The 25,716-nt window shown below is 37.6% G+C and overlaps 1 protein-coding gene across 1 annotated transcript in view; it reads left to right on the top strand.

Moving 5' to 3' along the window:
* LOC127659342 (alkyldihydroxyacetonephosphate synthase, peroxisomal-like) overlaps positions 1-20,886 on the top strand; it is a 65,129-nt gene extending 44,243 nt beyond the window's left edge. The window contains exons 13-20 of the mRNA XM_052149120.1: positions 4,262-4,338; positions 5,438-5,550; positions 6,027-6,096; positions 8,111-8,172; positions 8,611-8,700; positions 11,669-11,768; positions 12,259-12,316; positions 18,133-20,886. Coding sequence (XP_052005080.1) covers positions 4,262-4,338; positions 5,438-5,550; positions 6,027-6,096; positions 8,111-8,172; positions 8,611-8,700; positions 11,669-11,768; positions 12,259-12,316; positions 18,133-18,254 — 692 coding nt within the window. The 3' untranslated portion in view covers positions 18,255-20,886. The remainder of the gene's footprint in view (positions 1-4,261; positions 4,339-5,437; positions 5,551-6,026; positions 6,097-8,110; positions 8,173-8,610; positions 8,701-11,668; positions 11,769-12,258; positions 12,317-18,132) is intronic.
* The last annotated feature ends 4,830 nt before the right edge of the window (positions 20,887-25,716 follow it).

The following is a 25,716-nucleotide window of genomic DNA, read 5'->3' as shown; positions in this document are numbered from 1 at the left end:
TACTTTGCTTGTCTCGTTGTGGTCTGTTTCGGAGCGCGCGCCTCCTTGGGAACGGTATCTCTTGTGCTCTTTTTATTATTAAACGCCTCCCGCAATTTAGCAACAGTAGCTAGACTACATTTGACAACAATCACCGATCGTGCTGAATCTGACATTAAGTTTGAGTTGTAGGGAAGGAAGTTGTGCTAGACAGAATGCGGCTTATGTATAAATATTCTTTTTATAATCTTTCGAAGGCGAAATCTAAAATAAAATCAGACTAATATCACAGATCTAAACCAGGCTACGTTTGAATGTTTCGTTCTGTCACTCATTTTGCAGGGCTCGTGTTGTGCTCGCTGTGGCACCGCGAGAGATCTCTCTCTCTCTCTGACTGCGAATAGCTAAATTGCATCACAGACAAATGGTTTCATATTATTATACATAGAAATGGCTGGCGAGATAAAATAACTTTCTCTTTATAGCAATAATAAATGTATTTTCTTAATTTCTCCAGTACCGACAGCAGAACCGATAACGTCCGAGCTTACCAAAGCCAGTCCTTCAATAGCCTATAGCGCGTTGGTATCTTTTTTTATTACTTATTTCTCTGCATTGAGTGACAACCGTCTCAAATATAAGACGCACAAACAGAACAAATAAAAGTCTCAGATTCACTGTCTGTAATTGCAAAATTCTTGCTTACTTATTGTGACATGATAGCAACCCTTCTGCTGTGATAATGCAACTTCAAATACACTATCAATATCCAAAGTAGCCGAACGTCATGTTGCGTTTTTTCTCGAAGTTGGCAGTAACATATCAAAAGTTTTTAATTAAATATAAAGAAGTAATAGAAATTTAATCCTTACCGTTTTCTCCAAGGAACTTAGCTCCTTCCTTAGGCACTGGATGAGGTCTGCTCACTCTGCTGGAAAATGACTCTAGGGGCAGCGTGCGTCGAACACGTGTTCCATAACAACACTAGGCTGCCCACAGATGCGCCTGCCTAATAATTGGCTTGATATACTTGGATATTGGCTGATGCCGATTATGTTAAAAAATGCAAAAAATCAGCGCATGTTCAATACCTGTCTCTTAAGGGAGTCGTTGTAATCTTAGGCACATATTTTTTCACTGTCCGGTCATGACATGAGTGTCTGCCGGACCGAACTCCAGGCAGGTGTCGCTGACAGAGAATGCTTGCAGGTCCCCAACCCTCTATATGGAAGCGAGAGCAATCAGGAGCTCAACTGATTCTATTGGCTCGAAAGGGGTCTCTGGAGGCCCAAGAGGACTACTGAGAGATCCTAGGAGGGGAACAGGCATGGCTGGGTCGTGGTCTCCACACGCAGGGTGTTAGCATCTTCGCCGTACACTGAGGTAAAGCGTACGCCGGCAAAAGGGGTGGGAGCCTGACAAACTGGATCGCATAGCCGAATCAGATGGTCCTGGCCAACCAGCGCAAGGGGTTGGGAAGTGAAAGCCAAGATCCGTGCGAGGGTCACTAATGGGACGATCATTTTTTAAGTATGCATCCTCTGGACTCATCAGAACCGGCCGGGGGACAGCATTTGTGGGTCCAGAGGTTGGGGGTCCGCGTCCTGCGTGCCGAGACTGTTGAGGTGTTGCACCGGGATGCCGTGAGAACGGCATTTGCGGGCCAGGTGACCCAGAGAAAGAGGAAATTGCTCTTTTACTGAGAATGTGGGTACCGCAGCCTGAAGGGGGTGCGGCAAAGAAAACAAACTGAACTGAGGATTCTCCTCCCGGCCCTCCATCGGGAGACAGAATGGTGTGCTTTCTAGCTCCGGAGCAAATGTCTCGATCCCTGGGTCGTCCGTTTCAGGAACGCTTGGGAGACTTCTGGGTCCTGGAGGATGTTTGAGAGACTTGGGGCGTGCACTTCCTGCAGGGGCTCGACGCTGGGGCTGGGAGCTGCACATTTTCTGGAAGCTGCAGGAGGATGCCCTCGATGAGCAGACGGAGCACAGCCCATGCTAGTGGCATGGCGGGGCATGATGTGAGAAATGGCCTCCGTCTATTTTTTCACTGAGAAATGGTGGGTGAAGTCTTCAACAATGTTGCCGAAGAGGCCAAACTGGAAGACGGGGGCGTTGAGGAAGGGTCCCTTGTCCACATCCCTCATCTCTTCCAGGTTCAGCCACAGGTGTCGTTCCTGAACCACGAGGGTGGCCATCGCCTGCCCGAGTGTCCGCGCTGTGACCTTCGTGGCCCTGAGGGCGAGGTCAGTCACTGAGCGCAGTTCCTGCAACTACCCAAGTGCAGATCTTTGGATGTGGCTGTGAGCGGCGCACAGACTCGAGGAACCAGTCATCCAGCCGTGAAGGCTGTGGGGAGGACGGAGAGTTCCAGTCCAGCCTCACACTGACGGCAGCCCGAGCAAGCATGTCGGCCATCTGGGCATCAGCCTCAGACTGGGCGTGCCGACCCGAGTGTGGCAGCCCAAATGAGTCTTCCACTTCAGATGCCGGAACACTCTCCGATGCAGCGGTGAGCTCATCATCCATCATGCTCTGAATAAAGTGTTTAAGATACCTTTCACACTCAGATTTTATTTGATTTCCATTTGGCTGAGGTTTGTGTGTTTTTCCAGAGGTATATCCATAGGGACTGTATGTGAGATTCACCAGCGTTTCTTATCCGGAAAGGCCCTCAGAATGATTAATAACAACATTCTCAATTCAATTAAATTAAATTCAATGGGCTTTATTGGCATGAAAGTTTCAAAAACCATGTTGCCAAAGCATCATATAGAATAAATAAAATAAAAGCAAAATACATTTAGTCCAATAACTTGGACAGTATATAATATAATTATTAGTAATATATAAATAACAGCAATATATACATTTGTGTTATTTATTTGACCATATCACATTGTGCACGTGTGTGTTTGTCCAGATCTTTCACTGTCCCTCAGGTTGTGGCATGTTGATACATTTTGTCTCCTTCTGTCTCCTTCTCCTAGGAGTATTTTTAATTTTGAGAGGTCATTTAGGTCTTTAAATTCTGAAGTTTCAGAGTTAAACTTGTTTAGGTAAACATTCCTTATTTCTCTGATTGTTTCACATTTTAGGAGGAAGTGCATTTCTGTCTCGAACTCACCTGTGTACATGTAAGATGTATCTGCAGAATTCTGCATGTAACGATTATGTTGCGTGTTTGTCCCAGCATGTATATCTGTGATTACTGAGTGGACCCCATACTTCACTACCATATAGTGAAATGGGCTGGATGACACTATCAAATATTTTCAGCCAGATTTTAATTGGAATTTGGAGATTATAAAATGTTCTCTTAATTGCATTTAGGGCTCTTCGAGCTTTTTCTTTGAGAGCATTCACTGCCATGTTGAAACTCCGTGAGGCTGTTATTGTTATACCAAGGTAGGTATATCTCATGCTGTGTACAATTATGTAATTATTTATATTAAACTGGTATTTGTTTTCTTGACACTTGGGCCATTTCTTCATGTTTACTGCTAGGGCCCAGTTTTGACTATTTTTCAACTATGTCCAGCTGCAGCTGTAGTCCTTGTTCAGTAGGAGACAGTAGAGCAAGGTCGTCAGCATAAAGCAGATACTTCACCCCTCCATCTAGGAGGGGGAGAGGTTGAGACGCACATTGATACAACTGAACAGCAAGTTCATTTATATATACATTAAATAAAGTTGGACTTAAATTGCAACCCTGATGGACACCTCTTCTCTGGGTAAAGAATGCAGTTTGTTTGTCTCCAATTTTAACAGCACACCTGTTTTTCGAATATATTGATTTAATCAGATCATATTTTGCCACCTATACTACAATGCAGATGTCTATAATATAGCCGTTCATGCCAAATAGAATCGAAAGCTTTCTTGAAATCAATAAAACAAACAAATATTTTACCAATTTTTGTTTGGTGTACATGTTTATTAATTAAAGTGTGATTTGTTAATTAAAGTGGTCAGTGGTGCGGTGTTTTGGAAGGAAGCCAATTCGATTTTTACACAAGATGGAGTGTTTGTCAAGGAAATTAAGTAAATTATCTCTCTCTCTCTCTCTTCATTATTGTGCTATTGTTCATACCACTAATAAATCTGATGCAGTCTGCACTGAAATCCAGACCTCAGTGATGTTTGGTGGCAGAAGACAAAACGAGAGTCATTCATTTTTATTTTTCAAGAGAGGAAGGCTTATGACTGCTTACAAAAAAGAGATTCATACATGATTTTATTACTGATATTGAATTTATGTTTTTATAATGTTTTGACAGGTCATGCACTCAAGCCACAAGTGTCCTCCATATTCACATCATTTTTAGACGGCTTGAAAAAATTCTACATCACAAAGGTGAGAAGGAACCATAAATATGTGTGGCCACACCAATCAAATACTGATGTTACACTTTGTTTTTTCTTGAATACTTGATTCTGATTGGTCAAATATTTTGTAAAATAACTTCATATTTGACAGCAATCCCAAGTAACTTATTTTTCCTACATAGCTGTGCTAGTTTCATGTCCTTCATTTCACTGTGCCATCTCTTTGTTTCACAAATAAAAGAATTAAAACTCAAATCAATACTTCAGCTAAATTTATTTATTTGCTAAGTAGCAACATCTGGGATCTGCTTCGTGTTTGAGGTCCTGATCACCACGTAAGGGTTTATTTTCTGAATATGACTGGGTAACTGTACTGTATATTATCTTTTACATAGTTGATAAAACTGAGTGTAGGACGGTTTTTTTTTTTTTTAGTGCCACGTTAAAATAAATGGAAATCTAAGATTTCGAGTCATAACATTACGAGATTAAAGTAGAACATTTTGAGAAAGTCAAAACCTACACCTCATGCTAAGCAGCTTGAATATTATGCCAATAGTTGTTATATACGGTATATGTAATACAACTTTTGTTCTACTTTACTGCTTTAATCTCATAATGCTAAGACATTATTCACATGATATTATACCTTTAATCATATAATGCTACAACTTTATTCTCATCAAAGGCCTATTATGAGTTTATTCTCAAACCTTACATCTTCATTTTCAAATTGCTATTACAGTATTCTTGAAACTTTTAACTTATTGTGTTATCTTATCATGTATGTTGATGAAGGATGAGGACATTTTTATTTTCAGAATATTGTAAACTGATGATTTGTGCATAAAACGACCGAGACTAATTGCTTAAAGACATATTTTTAAGGCATAATCTACAATCATGTTATACATTTAAACCATACATTGATGATTCTATGACATTACAGATATTAGTTTAATTTTCTGTTACTGTATAGTTTTCTGTAAGGCTGCTTTGAAATGATGTGTGTTCTGAAAAGAGCTATACAAAGAAAAATGACTTGACTTGACCAAGAGCATCTATTAAGAAAGTTAAAAGGGTCTGTTTTGAATTCACATAGTCTAACCTTGTAATACTTTTCTCAGTTTAAAGGATTTGACCCACACCACCTGTGTGTTGCCACATTGTTGTTTGAGGGGGATCGTGGGAAGGTTTTGCAGCACGAGAAACAGGTCTACGACATTGCTGCCAAATTCGGGTAGGAAACCGTTTTTGTCTGTTAGTGTGTATTCTACTCTATGCTGTTTCCATGGAGCAGGAGTAACTATTTTACCAGTATAGTTCAGAACAGGTCATGAGGGTCATGACCTTTAACCTGAACTGATCTTTCTGATTCTATACAGAAGCGTTTGCCGTTATCTCGCTCATTCATCACGACTCATTCAGTGGCAGTGATTTGTGTGCTCCTGGAAATGAGTGAACACACTGAATGATTTCTGCATAAATGAGCTTGTGTTGATTTTGAGAGTATTTAATTAGAGGATGATTGTGATGGATAGAGGGTGATCCCAGCGCTGATCTTATTGATCCTGCATGTGTGTATTTGTGTGTCCATGTTCTTCAAACCACAAACACCTCTTGAAACATTAACTGTGCTGATAGTTTTCTTCACTTTCCCGTGACGTGTGTGTGTGTGTGTGTGTGTGTGTGTGTGTGTGTGTGTGTGTGTTTCAGGGGTCTGGCAGCAGGAGAGGATAACGGTCAGAGGGGTTACATGCTGACGTTTGTGATTGCATATCTGCGGGTGTGTTATAAATCTCTTCTCTCTGCCTCCTTGACTCTTATTCAGATAGAATAGAGTTTCAAATAACTTCACTTTGAAGTCACAGTTAAATGGATAGTTGAGCCAAAAATTTAAATTCTGTAATTTACTCACCCTCATGTCAATCCAAACCCTCTTTATTCTGTGAAATGCAAAAAGAGGTGTTTGGCTGAATGTTAGTTACTGAAAGCCTCAGTCACTATTCACTTTCAACGCAAGATCCATGTCAACATTCTTCAACGGAAGGAAGAAAACCATATGAGGGTGAGTAAATGAGGCCACATCCCCATTTAATACCTTTTTGTTTGAAACACATTGTGACGAGGAGGAGGGTGTGGCCAGTCAGTATGAATCAGCCCAAGCAGCCTGGATAGGGAGAAAGAGTTTGAGAGAGAGAGAGCGAGAGAGAATGAATGTGTGTGTTTTGTGTTATGCTGGAAAGGAGTTTGTTGTGTTTTGCTAATTTGTTTATTAAAAGTTTAGGTTAACTGCTCAGCCGGTTCCTGCCGCCTCCATTGTGTGAATCCCTTACACTGGTGCTGAAACCCAGGAATGGAGGACGGGCACGTTGTCCGACAGGGCATCCCTCCTCCTTCCCTGGTTTCGGCACTAATGTAAAGTATTCACACGATGGGTAAGGAGGAGGCGGGAACCGGCTGAGCAGTCAATGTAAACTTTTAATAAAACAAAGGTACTTAAACATAATACAAAACAAACAGCGTGCATCTCTCTCTCTCTAACTGGCATCCCCGGCTCCTCTTTATCCCTCTCCCAGCTTATTGGGCTGATTCAGTGCCAGCTGTCCATCATTATGGCCCGGCCACAACCTCCTCCTCGTCACACACATTCATTTCGTAATGTTTGCTCCTTTCATTCACACTAAAATGCCATTTTCCTCCAGAGCATTTCAAATCCAATCCATTACCGTATATTTTGGAAAACCATGACTTTATAAAACAAAAACTGGGTTTTCAAACAGAAATTTGTGTATATGTGGCCTAATCCTTAAAGCCATGTTCCAAAACCTCGTGAAGTGACTGATTTGGAACGGTTTGCATAGGTAGTGGCACCGTCAGTCAAATAACGCTGCCCTTGTGAAGCACCCAGGAGACTAAACTTAGTTGATTTCAATTGAACTTGCCATTAGCATTTTGCTAAGCTAATAACGTGATACTCTATTAAGCATAAAAATACATAGAACATAAATATTGGGTAAAACAAAACAAAAAATGTTGGCAAAAAACTAGATGCAACATGATGAACAGAACAGAACGCAGGTGTTCAATGTGGTGCTTCTGTGCATTTAAAAACAAGATGTGGCACAAAGCTAACAACGTGATACTCTTAAAAGCATTAAAATACGTAGTACATAAATATTGGGTAAAATAAAAAAAAAGCTAGACTCAGCGTGACAAACAGAACTCAACACAGGTGTCAACACTAGAAATGGTGTCTAAGAAACACTGCACTCCTTTCACTCCTGTGAAAAACAGTGAGGTGAGGTGAAGTGCAGCAGTTAAAGACATCCGTATAGAGCATGTTTACATAGAATATTTAGAGGGAACAGCCTCTAAAGCAACACCCTAACAGAAAGAGAGTCTTATAGGGGACTGAATTGGAACAGTCTTCATAGGTAGCAGCTTCATCAGTCACACGAAGCGCTGTTCATGTGAAGCGAACAGGATTACTGTTGGTAGCTAAGCTAACAACTCAATACTCTAATCAGTCACACAAATGGTGCCGCTCATGAGAGTATTTAGAGAAAAGGGTGGCAGATGGCAAACTTTATAAGAGTTTATTTAATCTTTCTCTCAATATTTGCAATACTCCCTGCCGATAATCTTGAAAATGGGTTTGATAAATCAGTCTTTCGAAGCTTAACGTGTGTGTGTGTGTGTGTGTGTGTGTGTGTGTGTGTGTGTGTGTGTGTGTGTGTGTGTGTGTGTGTGTGTGTGTGTGTGTGTGTGTGTGTGTGTGTGTGTGTGTGTGTGTGTAGGATTTGGGAATGGACTACTATGTGATCGGCGAGTCGTTTGAGACGTCTGTGCCTTGGGACAGGTGAGAGCTCGGACTGAGCAGTGTTTTTTCTGTCTGCCCACTACACTGTGCTCTCTTTCTCTCCTACCCAACCTACACTGTCTTTGAGTGTTTTGTTGTCTCTATTTGAGTGCTGTAGTGGGTGTGGGAAGGTTACCAGGACACAAAGTTAGCAGAAGAACTTGTACACACACAAAAAGACATGAACTTGATGTGAACCTTTTGAGATAACACAGATCAGTTAAAGTGCACAGATCAAGTTTAGACACACTTTCCTTAATGTACCATATGCTTCTCGTGATCTTAAAAACCTTTGGATCGAAAGGCTTATGATAAAATTATTGAAATTAGAGTACAATATAGATATATATAGTTGCCTATATATAAAAGATTCTTTACTAAACTTTCATAGTTTTGATTATACAGTGTATTATATTTTTTAATTTCTCTCTATCTCAGGGTTTTGGACTTGTGTAAGAACGTGAAGGAGAGGATTGTGAGGGAGTGTAAAGAGACAGGAGTACAGTTTCCTCCACTGTCCACATGCAGGTACACACACTGCACTGTTCTATGAAATATTAAAGCCTGTTTGTTGCAATGATGTGCACTTTTTGATGCAAGTTTTTAAATTTCTTTTATTTTTATACCATAACCCCAAAATTAATTTTTACACATAAGCTACACTTACAATTGTATGAATGTCATTAAGCTACATTAGATATCAATAGTGGCATTTATTTTAAATAAAAATAGCACAAAACACTTTTCAAGGAAAATATTTTACTTCAAGAGGTTTGTGTAATGAAGGCACATCTGAAAGAAATGTTTCTTCCTGTCTACTAAGATGTCTTCATGTAGTTGATTTTTTTATGCCAGTATAGATATAGAAGGAAGTACGCAAAATAAATTATGGTCATTTCTTTTTTCAAGTTCTAATTCCATTTCTACTGAAAGAGTTATTGAATGCATAGTTATTAACTAGAAATGTAGGTTAGCCAAGACAATCTTTGATATTTGCTTGACAAAACCTTGTGTGAAAGTTTACACTAGTGTTAAAAGTTGAAAGACTGATGGTTATACAGACATTACAGTAAAGCAGTATTCGAAAGGTATTAGTTTTCCGGACATATGTCTGTAAAGTAATTATTACTGCAGACGTCTGTAATGTTTACTGTAGATTTGCACGGCTAAGTGATGTCTGTAAAATCTCAGAGACAGGTGTGTGTACTGCATTTACACATTGCTGTCACGTGTAACTGATCTATTAAAAAGTGTATTGTGCTGATTAATTAAACATGATCATGTAGGCCTACTGTATCTGGGATTGATTAGAAGAAGAAATTTATAAAGATACATTCTACATTACACTCTTAATAATATAGACAATCTGTTCACATTATTTTATTTGTCCCTCTGGAATAGATGTTCCGAAATGCAGAACTTAACACAATTTCCCACACTTGGTAAACTGCTTGTTTACCTTCTAATTATTCGTTCTAATTTTACATTGGTAAATAAACACTCAAAAACATAAAATGCTTTAGGAAAACCTGCATCAGCTACAACAGCCAGCGTTATGTTAAGTCTTCCATTTTCTCTGAAAATGTAAGAAAGAGTTATATTATAAGGGCTCAAGGGCTGGAAAGTGCTGATTTACAGGTTTCTTTTTTTAACCAGCATTTCAGTTGGCACAGGATTAATATTACCAAGGGTATTTTTACAGGGTGTTGTATAGTAGGTAAAACATGCTGTAATTTTACCGGTGCAGGAACGCACTGTCCAGAAAAAGTCCTGACAGACAAATTACTTACAGGACTGATTTGCACAGGATCAAAATTACTTAGAAGCTCTGGTAATTATTACATTACCCCATTATAAAACTGGTGGCTTGTGAGCTAGCTAGTCAGAGAGACTGTAAAATAGATCCAATAAAGGGTCAAATAAACCATCAGATGGAAAGAGAGAGAGAGGTGCTGATTTTTTTTTTTTTTCATGTAAAAGTATTAATAACATTTTATTACTCCCTTAAAGATATGAATGAAATGAGTGTTGTGAGATATCTCACCAGTCTCTGTCACAGCTGTAGATTTTGTAAACGGCAAACAAAAATGTGTCTGCGGACATTTACGCTTTTCACCTGTCAATCATTTTGCTTGTTCTCACACTGTTGTCTTTGATGGCTTCATAGCAACATAATTGTTTGAATTTGAATCATTAGACATGACATGACCAGTTATCATAGGTGGTAAACACTGTCCTTTTAAGTCAGTCACTGACTTGCAGCTGCCATTGTTTTAATGTTTAATGTCTGCAGAAATTACTTCAATTCTTAGAAAGAACTCTGGCATCATTTAGTTTGATATGTTGTTATCTAATGCAATGACATTCAACACATTTTTAAGTGTCCAAATACTTTTTTGGGGTCACTGTGTTAGTGAAATTTGTCACACATTCACTCTCTCACCTGATCTCATCTCTGAAATGTTTCTCAGTCATTCATTTCCTGTCCGGTGCTCTCATGCGGTTTGTCATTTGATTGATTGTGGCTATTTAACCTCTGCAGAACCAGATAACACAAACTCACAGCCCTGTCTCAAAGTCAAGGGGCCCAATGACATACATCGGAATGCTTGACAATGTCTTTCTCCTTTTTCTTTCTTTCTATGGGCAAACGTTCCAACTAGGGATGTAACTGTTTCACGGTATACCTGGAGTGTAACACCATTGACGTCTTCTCATTCATTGTATTGAATGAGTATAAAGCCTTTTTTTATATTTTTTTTTAAGTTCAAATAAGACAAAATTGGCTACGTACATTTTAGACCCCCATTTCAAAAAGAAGAGAAAAAGCACAAGATTTTGTAAACTTGTTCCTTCAATTGAATTGAGTAATGTCATCTCCAAAACATATGTAATTAATTTCACTTAACATGGTGTTCATATATAATGAGAATAGTTATTTAAGTTACGGTAACTAGATGCAAGTAGAGGGTTCCCACCTACCATCCAGGAAAACCTGGAATTTTGCAATGCAGTTTTTCAGTCATGTAAATGTCATGGAAGGTGAGAAAACCGTTGTTAGCTGCATGTAATATTTGTAGGGTCTATTTGACCACTAGTCAACCAGTCAGCTAGTTTTGCAATGCTTTGGGCTCCATGCTTACTAGGTATGGAGGATATTTCTCTGTGGTTGAGCAGCGATATGTATATAAAAGTATTCATGTGAATACTTGCAAACATTTCTCATTGATGTCCTCACATGAGGACAGTGGGACTAAGTTGTGAAATTTTAAATAATACCAAACTATAGAAAATCAGATTTTTCTTTTTTTTTTATCAAATTGTTTGTTTCCAGGAGTGTTGGTTATTCATGTTTTTGAGATGTTAGCAATTTTTAATACAATGTTTCCAAAACCAGAATGAGCATCATATTGTCATTAAGACTTGTGAATGTTCCAGGAGGACATGAATGCAGCTTAACTTTTGATCTTTTTGACTTTTATCTTTTTGATTGTAGAGTTACGCAAACATATGATGCCGGTGCTTGTGTGTACTTTTATTTTGCCTTTAATTATCGAGGTCTGAGTGATCCAGTCCACGTCTATGAAAAAGTGGAGGTACGTACTGTTAGCAAGTTAAAGATAAGTTAACAAGCTCAATATTTGCTTGTCAAATTATTTTTCCACTTTCCATCAGAACAAGCTATTTCCTGACTACTCATGTTGTGTTTAAAGTAATATTTTTTCAAAATGTTCAGACTGCTTCTTCCAATAATGAAAGGAATGGGTAGTGGAGCTGTTGAGTGCCAAAAATTACCAAAAAAGCACCATAAATGTAAAGACATTGATGCTTGTAGTGCTTTTTGTCATTTTTGGAGCTTCAAAGCACTTGCGTTTAGTGTATGGAAAAGAGCAGCGTGAACATTCTGAAAGTCATACAGGTTTAGGACAACATGAGGTAGGAGTGAATTATGACAAATTTGGGCTGAAGTGTTCCTTTATGTTGTAGGTTTGTGGGTTGGCATTAAATTTGATTATCTTTTATTGTAACTAAAGTGGATATAGAGAATATTTTGCCAAGAGTTTGTTCTTTTATTCTCCTGTAAAGCATGCAGCACGGGAGGAGATTCTAGCCAACGGAGGAAGCCTGTCTCACCACCATGGAGGTAAATGTCCCATTTAAGTATTGTAATTATCTGTATGATTGCGTTTTGGTTAGTGGTGTGTCTTAGTTTAACACCAGATCATCATCATCTTCGTTTATCACGCATGCATGTGCAAAATTGGCGAGCTGATATTTAGGGATGGGCAAAACTACATATTTGTAGTTTTGAATGACTAGTCAACTAATCGGTTTTAAATAAGTGCTTTATTGTTAGGCTGGATTTGGGATTTCCTGATACGGGGCATTTACACGTTCAAAAACAGCTGGCACAGCACAATAAAACAGTATCCATGTGTCTCAAGACAAGATTTTAAAAGTTGACTTTTAAAAATAAACTTTTTAATTTAACATGCCTTCCACAAATCACAAAGCGTATGGTTGGACGCACTCTGCACAAGATGCAATGATGCTTTAGAGGGGTTAAATTTAAACATTTACATTTACATTTATGCATTTGGCAGACGCTTTTATCCAAAGCGACTTACAGTGCATTTATTACAGGAGCAATCCCCCTGGAGCAACCTGGAGTTAAGTGCCTTGCTCAAGGACACAATGGTGGTGGCCATGGGGATCAAACCAGCGACCTTCTGATTTAAAGATGCAACATTTAAAGTTGCATTTAAAGTTAAAATTTAAAGATGCAACATTTCGAAGAGTGCTTTTCTATGTACGCGTTTCTGGGTGTTTCTTTAAATTCGGGCAGTTTCATGTCCCAGGGGGTTGATTTTCATTCAAACAAACAGATTTCAGCTTATTTATTTAATTTAATGTGAAGGTGTCATTAAAACTGAATTGGGAACTTTTTTACCAGGCCTTCATCATTTATTTTAGTTACCTTTTATGTATAGATTTCAGTGTTTTAGCCTTTCCCCAGACCCAAACATTCAATATTAAATTATGAAAATCCATTATAAAATTACAAATTATTGTTTAAACGTATAATAATCCAACCAAAGAGTGAAATAAACATATACCATTTCAATATAGCCCAGCTATACAACATAACTTCACCATTCAGCTAGACTCATCAACAATCACACCATCCAGAACAGCCAGAAATATTGGGGTAGTTTTGAAATCAGTGCAGATTTGCACTGTATAACATTAGGATGATCAGACCTTTCCTATCTGAGCATGCTTCACAAGTTCTTGTCCAGGCTCTTGTCATATCTAGACTGAACTACTGCAATGCTCCTCTGCATGATTGCTTTTCAACAAGTCAAAGAGATCACACGTCACTCCTCACTTCCAACTGCACTGGCTGCCAATGGTTTCTCACAACAAGTCCGAACTCCAAGCAGATGATTCCTACTACTGAGCCTACTAATACACTATCTGTCTTTCTCCTCCTAAAAAAAAAACTTTCACCACTGTATCTCACCTTCCTTCATAATTTTACATCTCTGGGCAATTTGAAACTTTGTAATACAGCACTTCTCATGTTATTTCCTCCTTATGACAAATAAGTTCCCTTAGGATAAAACCTAAATCTGCCAAATTAATAAATGTAAATGCAGTATTTATTGTGTGAAAATGATTTCTATCATTTATTTATTTAATTATTATTACACATTCACATTTAAGGCATAATTTCCAACATACCAAACAATTTGACCTCTAATAGTATTAGAGTAATGTACTTACTACTTAATGATCTTAATGATCTAGTGGACAAAAGTGAAGAGCATGCATGAGATTAAATTGATTATGAAAGTAAACCGTAAAGTGATTTGTCATTTTCAATCAAGCTGTTTTGCCATATTATGCAAAACATTTACAAATATGATTTAATTGTGTGTATTTAGGAAACATAAAATGTAAGCTATGAAATTAGCCTAAGCAAGATAAAGGAGTTGACCATTTTATTTCAGAAACAATATAAATTTAATATTTAATATAAAAAGCATAATTTCCAGCACAGAATTCTCTATAATTGTGATTTAATAGCAGTACTGCAGTACTATCTGCCTGATGACAGGCCCCTTTGTCTACACACAATCACAGCATGACAACTGAAGTGTGTGTGTGTGTGTGTATCAGGAAAAACAGATGTACTCTGGGCCTGCTAGGTGGGAGGGCACTCAAGAGAAACGCAATTTACTAACCTGTGTTAACCGCGGGTCAGATCTGTGAATGCAGCGAAACACACATTTTCTTTGTTACACAATGGCCACATATACACACATCTAAGCAAACTAAACCAACACAGATATGCCTTTTTGGTTTTAGAGAAATGGTTAAAATAGACTTGGTGCTCTGTTTAAAACAGATAAATAATTAAAGAGAGGCGCACCAACATCCTTAAGCGTTTAGAGATAGAGATATACAGTAAAGGGACTAAAGCAACACAGAATGTTCCAGAATTACTGTCCGATTCACCAATATGTCAGTCTTTTGAATAGCCTCTTTTGAATCATTTGCTAAAACTAATTGGAAAAATCTATAAATGATTGAATATTGAGAAATATTGATTGCAAAATTCGAATTCCCAATGTTGGGGTGTTGCGGGCGGTAGACGGGCTACAGGCACACTGTTGGTAAGGTGTTCTTCTTTAGGGACATTGCTGGGTGTTTCTTCAACCTCTGGCACTTTTATCACTGTGGATTTCTAGAAAGTAAAGTCTTCTTAAAACATTTTTCACACTTCACTATTTTTTATTTGTCTAATAAAAATGTCCAGCAGTGTTTTTACATGCATCTCAGGAGATTTATTCAATTTTTTTTACGAAAGTCATGAAAATTCTGATCACTGTGTGATTTCCAGCACATCTCAAATTCTGTGTTGTGTTTTATAGAATTCTGTTCTGGAAATGATGATGATGGAAATGAAATTTTTATCGTTTTTTTATATTTAACATCTAATTTCATAACTAATATTTTATGTATCCTAAATATACAGAATTAAATAATATTTTTACACTCTTTGCATAATTTAAAATAAATGTATAGCTTGATTGGAAATGCCACAATGCTACAATGCCACAAATATGGACCAGTCATAATTTTTGAAAAATAGTTAGAAATACTTTTTTGCTCAATACATATTAGATTTTTATTTTTTCATTTCACTCTTTGTTTAGATTTTTTTAAATGTAGTAATTTGTATTTTTTAGAATGTATATTCATAGTTTAATTGAAAATCTGTGTCTGGGATGAGGCTAAAACAGTCAAATCTGTACATAAAAGACGTTTCAAAAGTAACAAATATAATTGATGAAGGCCTGGTGAAAAGTTCTTATTTCAGATTAAATGAAAAACTTCATGTAGCAAAAAGAAAGAATATGCTTGTTTTAATGAAATGTAACACGTTGAACACTGGTTCATTCAAGCAAACCGTCCAAACAAATAGATTAATTAAAATTAATTGTACCTCCAACAGTGTACAGAATTCCTTTTACCCCAACACATTTTTGTTTTGTAGTTTCCTCATTAGTTCAAACACTTTGTTGGTGCCGTGACCCTTAAAATAAGAAGCCTTGTTGGACTTTGCAGTAGGACTCTTTTTTTTTTTTTTCTTTGTTTGGCACCATGCAGACATGCTCAAACAAGTTACTATGTCATATATGGCATGTGTGTTTAAATGTTCAAATACACACATCTGAGGAGAACGTAGGAGCAAGACAAGCATATGTATTTATGCAGTTGAAGACCTAGTTTTAACCTAAAAAACATATAAAAACTCTTACTTCTGATATATTCCACTTCATTCAGCCATTACTGAAAGCACACACCTATTTTTTTGTCTTTTGGCTGCAGTTTTTGCATGTCTCAACTGTTAATGTGGGTACGTGAGATGAATAGTGATGGAAAGAGAGAGCTAAAATACGGACTGATGGCGAGATGATAGATGTATAAATTATCTCTGTGATGGAGGCAATGATGCAGTCATGCCACCTTCTGTTTCTGTCTGTCGCCCAGCAGAGACAAATACACTGGTTTGGGGGAGGGGCCGATGTGCCTCGCCCGTGATTGGTTGGCTGTGTGTTTGGTGGGCCGGCTGTCTGTTCTTTCTTGCGAGGTGACTGGCTCTGTCGCCAGACCAATTTTCATATGTATGAGAGAGTCTGGGTTTGGTGTATTGCCAAGAGCGAGCTGGCCTTGCCCTAAACCCCGCCCCCTTCTGAAACACTAACGTGATGAAACACCTTCTGTTTGCTTATCAGTCATATTAAGCGTGCGAGTGAGAGACCGAGAGAAAGAGGGAGACATCAAGTTTCCCCTAACTGCTGCTCACATAAACGATTGATACTAATCACCATGTTGCATTCTATCGTGCAGTAACCAAACACCCATAAAGGACATTTTATTGTTTTAAATGATATTTAATATGAGGGTAAATGGCACGAGTTATCCAAAATTATATTAAAAATGAAATTCACACAAAACGACTACTTCAATACTACTGCTATGATGAATATGCTTTCAATTACTGAGTTCAAAGTCATTTTGATACCAAATCAAATATATGTATAATTTTAGATATTTTGACTTCTTTTTATTTAAAAAATGCACATTTTGTTCAGGTCAAATGGAGTAACCCTAAGAAAACTTATTGATATTTGTATGATTTAAAGATTTATTATAGGGTACAACAGGGCTAAAGGCTCCTTTAATTTTCTTTTTTCCAAAAAACTAAATATCATCACAAACTACCACAGCACTTTCCTGAACACCTGTTTGATTTTTAGGCAATTTGATCAAATGTTTAATATTTTTTTAAATGCTGTAATTTATGTAGCTAATGAAAATCCTTGAAATTATCAAAAATGTTGCATTTTTAGTTTTGTTTAAGGACATTAAATCAAGCATTTTTCAGTAACTGTCCAATACGTGATTTGGGGTAAAAAGCCCCTCTGTTGCCATTTAAACACATTGTGTTTCTTAATAGATTTGTTCTGAAACCTTTTCAAACTGGGTTCACACCGACTCATTCAATCATAATAGATATTAGTTTGTTTATAGAACACTTGAGATATAATAAAATGCCAAATGTGTTTGAAATTAACAGGAAATGATGCAATGATGTAGTTATTTTGAGAAAGCATCATCTTAATTTGTCACTTAAAGTATCTTGCGGTCTCAAAATCATATGTGTTCAAGGAGCAAGGAGATTAGGCTATTTTAAAACCTTTTTTTTTTAATGCAATAAATGTCTATCTTCATCTATCATCCCTTCTATCTAAGCTTAACGTTCCTCAGACAACTTTGTCAGTTTTTAAATCAGACTTAAAAATAAATAGATGAAGAAAAAAAAATCCCATAGACTTCAATTGAAGAAGGGATCTGAGACATGTAGGGATCAGAATATCATTGAGGTTTGGGAGTGGTTTTTTTATCCATCTAATTATTTGTAATTTTTTTTGACTTGGGCAGGAAAAAACATCAACTTAAAACCACTCAGAACACCTTAGAAATTGCATTGCAACACCCTGGCAACCACATACAACACCTACATATCGAGGCAACAAGTATTTAAATAAATATTTCTCCATTTTCAATCAGTAGATTTTGGGTGGTATTGAGTCATGAACAGACAGACAGTGGAGATTAGAGTGGAAACGGACACACACAGAGACGTGGCGCTGTAGTTTTCCTCCACTGGGAGCACAGGCAGCATAATGAGTTTGATAGTCTGCTGCTCTCCATAAATCACATCATGCAAAACATCTCAGCCTTTCAGCTGAGCCGCCCACCCTCACAACATTCATCATCCAGCAGACTGATGCACTTCCTGCTGTCTCTCTCTCTCTCTCTCTCTCTCTCTCTCTCTCTCTCTCTCTCTCTCTCTCTCTCTCTCTCTCTCTCTCTCTCTGTCAGTGGGGAAACTCCGGAAGGAATGGATGAAGGAGAGCGTGTCCACCGTGGGTCTCGGCATGCTGAAGTCAGTGAAGGAGTATGTTGACCCTCAGAACATTTTTGGGAACAGAAACCTGTTGTAATTCTTCTTCAAACTCTTGATTCATGTTTTCTATGATAATTTTGTCCTGTTTGATTTAAACGTCATATTCTTGTTTTTCATCTTGGTGTGTGTGTGCAGAGTAATATGATAAACCAATCCTCTGTTTCCCTTTAACATGGTCCTCTTGTGTTATTGACACTTTTAAAGGAATGGTTCACCCAAAAATGTGCGCACCCTAATTGTGTTACAAACACGTATACTGTTATTTTGTCAGTAGAACACAAAATTAGACATTTTTAAAGAATTGTGACAAATCTTCACCTTGACAGAAGTTCACAAAGCTTTTGTATGTCTTCAGAAGACTTGGAATACAATACACAAATCATATGGGCTTCTTTTATGATACGTTTATGGTGCTTTGTTGCTGTTTTTTCTGTATTTTTTGGAGGTTGACAGACATGGTCCCTATGGAACTGATGGCAAGAGCTGTGTAACAATTCTACAAAATATCTCCTTTTGTGTTCTATGTTGAAAACAACAACAGCATACAGGTTTGGAATGACATAAGGGAAAGTACTGACATCATTTTCATTTTGATGTCATCATGCCAATCAGACTGCCTCATCATTAACACATGATGTCATTTCTCTCTGGTCTTTCCATTGTTTGTTGTTGTAACAGGATTTTTATACGCATGTGTCTGGATGTTTCTGTGTCTGCCACTGCTGCTGTGCTAATTATGTTAGCAGTGATTGAAATCAGCTTTTAAAAGCAGCGTGCCTTCTGTGTCTGTCTGTCTCTGTCCTATACTTCTATCTGAGTGACTTGTTGGTACTTTTACTGTGTGTTCTTCTTTTGTCTTTTCTGTCCATCAGTTCGAAGTGTTTCTCATAAACAGTGCATATTGTTTTTTGGGTGAATCTCATGGAAAACTGTTTAAATTTTCCTAAAAAGAAATAAACAATATGTGTTGCATAAAGAAAATTACACATATTTTAGCTCATATTAAATAAGCAAATGAAATAAAGTTCAACAAATACTACCATTATGCAATAATGCTTTACAAAAGTAATTAATTTTCATACAGCAATGACCATGAGATTTCACATTACTGTAAAATGTAATACTGAGAACTGGGCGACATTTGCAAAAGAAAAAAAAAAAAACTTGGTACTTTAAGGTGGCTTCATTTTGTCAATTATCTCATTTTTGTCTTCTATTAATTTTAAGGTGAAATATAACTTTGAAATGTATGATGTCAAGTTTATATCAAAGGTTTAATTGGAAAAAAGCAAAAAGAGTGTAGTTTAGAATTTTTTACATTTGTCCTTCCTTGCATTCCCACGTCATCCTCGAATTTGACCTGAATTTCACGACCACAGCTTGAAAAATATAAATAATTTTAAGGAGATGAGTTTACACAAAATATTTTAAATATATAAATTGAAAAAATAAATATATAATTAAATACATAAATGTACATTTAAAAGTTAATCACATCAAATTATTAAATTTGGCATTTTCAAATTCAAGCTCTGATGATATCGATTTTACGCCATAGTCATGTTCTTCTTAATAAAGTCCGTGAGATTCACTCTTGATTCGTTTGTGCATCGACCAAGATGTGCTGAAAAAAACATCCTGTTAATACTGGGTCGAAAACAGAGTTGTGTGCTCGAGCAAGTGTGTATTCAGCTGTCTTAGAGCATGTTGCCTGACAGAGGTTTAAGTTTGATAATTTGAGTAATCTTTATCTAATCTGTCCTCGTGTTTCTACCAAAGATTGTCAGTATCTCTTCAAAGGCAGACTACTTCAGCCTCACACACTGTATATAAACATGATACCACGCTTGAGTGTACGATCGCTGAGCTTCATCATGATAAATAGTATTTTTTTAACGCAACATATGCGAAAAGCCAGAGATGATCTGAACTTGGATCTAAAACATGATTTGTGACTGTTATATATGATTTGTATGCATTCAATTAAATATGAGTGAGACTAAACTGTCAGAACTTGTCATCTCAATCAGTACATCTTTTAAAAAGAATGTATCAAGTTCAAGTATTTCATACCCTGCTCAAAGTTGTAAAGACCCAAACTGCTGTAGAAGGTGAAAGAGAGATGCAACAGTTCTTCAAATGTGGAATAACAGATTATTTACTGTCTTTAACTTGCTTATAAAATGCCACAGTGTGTGTGTGTGTGTGTGTGTCCCATTTAACAGGATGTCAATGTCTTGCTTTACTACAGTGGCACTTTGCAGGGCTTTTATTTTCATAAACCCTGCACACTGCTGTGAGACGCCACCACTCAGACCTGTCAAACAGGGCTTTGATATTCAACAGAGCTTTTTCACAGGTTTCTCAAATGACACTATCATTTATAAAGTGTCATAAGAGCTTTATAATGTGTTTTATGAATCCCATCTTCATTACGGAGCTATTTTGTGTTGCTGAAACGCATAATGAACGATCCAGAGGAGGTTCGTTTGTCCCTCTGAATGAATCCTGAATGGTTTCATCATCGACTCTCTCATAGTTCACTAAAAGAAAAGCTGGAGGAAAAAAATCTATATTAACAGATTCAAATATGAATATTATGTAAGTTACCCTTGTCTTTTCACAGATTTCTTGGTCATGTGTTTTAATATCAGAGTACATACAAAGCTGTTTGTGCAATAAATTAACATGTTGAACATTTTATATCTTGTGTTTTCTGTCATGATTACAAATGTCAAATAGATATGTTGAATTTTTTATTATTACTTAAAACAAGTTCTCATGTGATTCACACTGGCCCTTTTCCACCGAAATTGTGATGGTTCGCATGCCGAGCCTGTGCTCTGCTGGTTCAGTCTGGAGCCTTTCGTAAACCGACTGCACTTTTCAACCGACTTCAGATATGAACAGTGATGTAATGGGTTACACGACTAGTTTACCTGCCATGGCATGTCACAACAATGTTTGTGTATAGCTTTTACTGTTGTATTTGAGGACATATTTAAACATTTTGAGTAATGCAATCCAACATTATTACATTGCTTAAAGGTGCCATATGTATACATTTTCATGTAATAATCGCCTTTTTTTTTGCCAATGTGTGAACGGCTTGTAATGCAACTTAAAAAAACATTAGCCCTTCCCGGACTTCCTAGGTTGCATATTAAAGCCTGTAGACTGATTTTCATACAAAGGTTTTGCGGGGAAAAAGGATCCAAAGGATGTGACGTTTATGTGCACTCCCGAGAGCCTTCCCTTAGTGCTTCTCTTCCGCTATGCAATAGCAACAACAAACTGCAACACTAGGTATAGTTATCTTAGAGATGGAATCCAGCAAACTCCCAGCACGACACCCACTCCTACACAAACTCAGAGTAAGCCAAAAAAAATAAACATTTATATACTGAATCCCATCTGGCTAAGCAGGATCGTGGTCGAGCGAAAACTAGAGTGAACATTGGCAGGGCATTTAATTTCTAGAGGGACATTCGTTCGGTTTTGGGAATCAAAACTGTTCTTCTTATTGGACAGGTAAGCTTACATAACTGCAAAGCTTGTGAAATATAGTGCCATAACGATTGATCCGTGTAATGTTAGATAACTTGATCTTGCCTGCTAAAGCTGACGAATTGCAAGATACCTTGCTTTGTAACTTTCAAACAAATTAAATGATCTCTTTATACTAAAAGTCAGGTAATAACAATTCAGTGCAACAGTAAACTGTCTGGTATAGTTCAGTAGTATGTAGCTGCATGTGTGTATTAGTATGCCATGTTAGCTGATAAGTACTTTTAGCTTAGTCTCAAAGTTTGTAGTAAAACAATCATAAATGTAATTTTAATTATGCTTCCTCATCTGTCAGCATGATGTCATTCAGTCTCTGTCAAGTCAAGTCAATTTTATTTGTATAGCGCCTTTCACAACACACATTGTTTCAAAGCAGCTTTACAGAAGATCAGGCATTAACAGACGATAAAACTGTAATGTCTATAATGTCGACGAATCATCATTGTGTAATTAGATAAAATAAGATTTTTAATAGTGTTTAAAAAATAAGTAGTTAAATAATAATTGTATTAATAACCCCAGTGAGCAAGCTGAAGGCGACTGTGGCAAGGAACACAAAACTTGTTGATTAATGGAGAAAAATAACCTTGGGAGAAACCAGACTCGCTGTGGGGGCCAGTTCCCCTCTGGCTAACATCATGAATATAATGTCAATATTATTTATAGTGCAAGTCATAGTTTAAAATTATTAAACTAAGTAAGTGTTAAGGGTCAGTGTTTAAACATCGATTTTGTTTGAACTGTAAGTTTAATGACCAATGTTTTTGATGTCCATCCTGGATTAACTGCAGAAGTTCACATAGATGCAATTGTCCTTGTTAATTGGCTGATGAAGGCTTTTGTTGGCAATTGTTAGTCTATGCATTCCATTTCAAGATCGTAGTCCATCAATAGGTGATGCAGGAAGATCAGGGATGTGAAACGCAGTTCAACCTGGCTGGTAATTTCGGTGCGGTTTGGTGTGGTCCATCCTAAATCCATCATAATAGACATCATAAAGTCCATCATAATAGACTGAAGTGATGTTTGGCTGGCACCAGCTGCATTTAGTCATCATCATTCAGCAACACGTAGCAGTGTAGTCCAACACAAAGCAGGAATGGTGGTAGATCCAGCCTGTTCTGGTGACCTCAGGATAAGATTTCCGAGGTTGAGACAGTGAAACAAATAAAATGATAGAAGCATAGATGCCATTCAATTTATTGCAGAGCTATAAATCATGATCAATGTTTCTGGTTCCAGCAGACCCAACTAAAGCAGCCTAATTGTGGGTTGGAGGATAAATTAGGTGTATGTATGCCTGGCTAAATAGATGAGTCTTTAGTCTAGACTTAAACTGAGGGAGTGTGTCTGCATCTCGAACAGTGTTAGGGGGACTATTCCATAGTTTAGGAGACAAATATGAAAAGGATCTACCTCCTTTTGTGGATTTTGATATTCTAGGATCTATTAACAGGCCAGAATTTTGTGATCGTAATGAACGTAATGGAATATAGCGTGGAAGAATGTCACTTAAGTTCTGTGGAGCTAGACCATTCAAACTTTGTACGTAGTTAACAGAATTAAAAAAATTAATATGGAATTTAACAGGTAGCCAATGTAACAATGATAAAATGGGGCTAATATGATCATATTTCTTGGTTCTCATTAGCAATCAGGCTGCTGCATTTTGAACCAATTGAAGTTTATTTATTGATCTTGCTGGACATCCTCCCAGTAATGCATAACAATAATCTAGTCTTGAGGTCATGAACGCATTCATTTGTTTTTCAGCATCAGCAACAGAGAGCATGTGCGTTAATTTAGCAATATTTCTTAGGTGGAAGAATGCTGTTCTACAAACTGGTAATCTGATTTTCAAAGGACAGATTGGTATCAAATATAACACCTAAGTTCTTCGCTGATGTAACAGTACATCCATCAAGAGTCAAATTATATTGTAGTGGCTTATTTTTAGAGTTTTTTTAAAAAGACTGAAATTCTTCATACACTCACCTAAAGGATTATTAGGAACACCATACTAATACTGTGTTTGACCCCCTTTCACCTTCAGAACTGCCTTAATTCTACGTGGCATTGATTCAACAAGGTGCTGAAAGCATTCTTTAGAAATGTTGGCCCATATTGATAGGATAGCATCTTGCAGTTGATGGAGATTTGTGGGATGCACATCCAGGGCACGAAGCTCCCGTTCCACCACATCCCAAAGATGCTCTATTGGGTTGAGATCTGGTGACTGTGGGGGCCATTTTAGTACAGTGAACTCATTGTCATGTTCAAGATATGATTCGAGCTTTGTGACATGGTGCATTATCCTGCTGGAAGTAGCCATCAGAGGATGGGTACATGGTGGCCATAAAGGGATGGACATGGTCAGAAACAATGCTCAGGTAGGCCGTGGCATTTAAACGATGCCCAATTGGCACTAAGGGGCCCAAAGTGTGCCAAGAAAACATCCCCCACACCATTACACCACCACCACCAGCCTGCACAATGGTAACAAGGCATGATGGATCCATGTTCTCATTCTGTTTACGCCAAATTCTGACTCTACCATCTGAATGTCTCAACAGAAATCGAGACTCATCAGACCAGGCAACATTTTTCCAGTCTTCAACTGTCCAATTTTGGTGAGCTCTTGCAAATTGTAGCCTCTTTTTCCAATTTGTAGTGGAGATGAGTGGTACCCGGTGGGGTCTTCTGCTGTTGTAGCCCATCCGCCTCAAGGTTGTGCGTGTTGTGGCTTCACAAATGCTTTGCTGCATACCTCGGTTGTAACGAGTGGTTATTTCAGGCAAAGTTGCTCTTCTATCAGCTTGAATCAGTCGGCCCATTCTCCTCTGACCTCTAGCATCAACAAGGAATTTTCAGCCCACAGGACTGCCGCATACTGGATGTTTTTCCCTTTTCACACCATTCTTTGTAAACCCTAGAAATGGTTGTGCGTGAAAATCCCAGTAACTGAGCAGATTGTGAAATACTCAGACCGGCCCGTCTGGCACCAACAACCATGCCACGCTCAAAATTGCTTAAATCACCTCTCTTTCCCATTCTGACATTCAGTTTGGAGTTCAGGAGATTGTCTTGACCAGGACCACACCCCTAAATGCATTGAAGCAACTGCCATGTTATTGGTTGATTAGATAATTGCATTAATGAGAAATTGAACAGGTGTTCCTAATAATCCTTTAGGTGAGTGTATATACTATTTCTCTGTAGAAATAAACATATTTGGGAGGATACTACCTTTTCTAATATTTCTGACATAAACGGGAGATTTTAAATCAGTCTATAATCAGCCAGTTCTCCGGGATGAAGTTGTGGCTTCTTAATAGGTGACATTTTAAAGTTTCTTGGGACATGTCCTCAGCATAGCGAGGAGTTAATAATATTAAGAAGAGGTTCTGAAATTACAGGAGATAACTCTTTTAAGAGCTTAGTTGGTATAGGATCTAACAAACATGTTGTGGCTTTTGATGTTTCGATACGTTTTGTTAGCTCTTCATGACCTTTGACAGAGAAGGATTGAAGTTGCACTTGAGGAAAATTATTAGACACTGTTTTCTGAGGTGTTATGACAGATGATTGCATAATTCAATTTTATCTGTAAAGAAATTCATGAAGTCATTACTCTTGTGCGGTGACGTAATATCTGGTTCTGTTGAGGCTTTATTCCTAACCAATTTAGCCACAGTACTGAATAAACATCTAGGATTGTTGTGGTTATTTTCTATGAGTTTACTGAAATATGCTGACCTGGCAGCTTTTAGTGCCTGTCTGTAGCTACAGACACTATCCTTCCATGCACCACGAAATACTTCTAATTTTGTATTTTTACACATGCGCTCCATTTTCCGAGCTGCTCTCTTGAGAGCATGAGTGTGATCATTGTACCATGGTGCAGGGCTTATTTCTTAAATTTTCTTTAATGG

Source organism: Xyrauchen texanus, chromosome 18, assembly GCF_025860055.1.
Source record: "Xyrauchen texanus isolate HMW12.3.18 chromosome 18, RBS_HiC_50CHRs, whole genome shotgun sequence".
Classification (NCBI taxonomy): Eukaryota; Metazoa; Chordata; class Actinopteri; order Cypriniformes; family Catostomidae; genus Xyrauchen; species Xyrauchen texanus.
The sequence above is the reverse complement of the archived record's forward strand: the minus strand, read 5'-3'. Positions and strand labels throughout refer to the sequence as shown.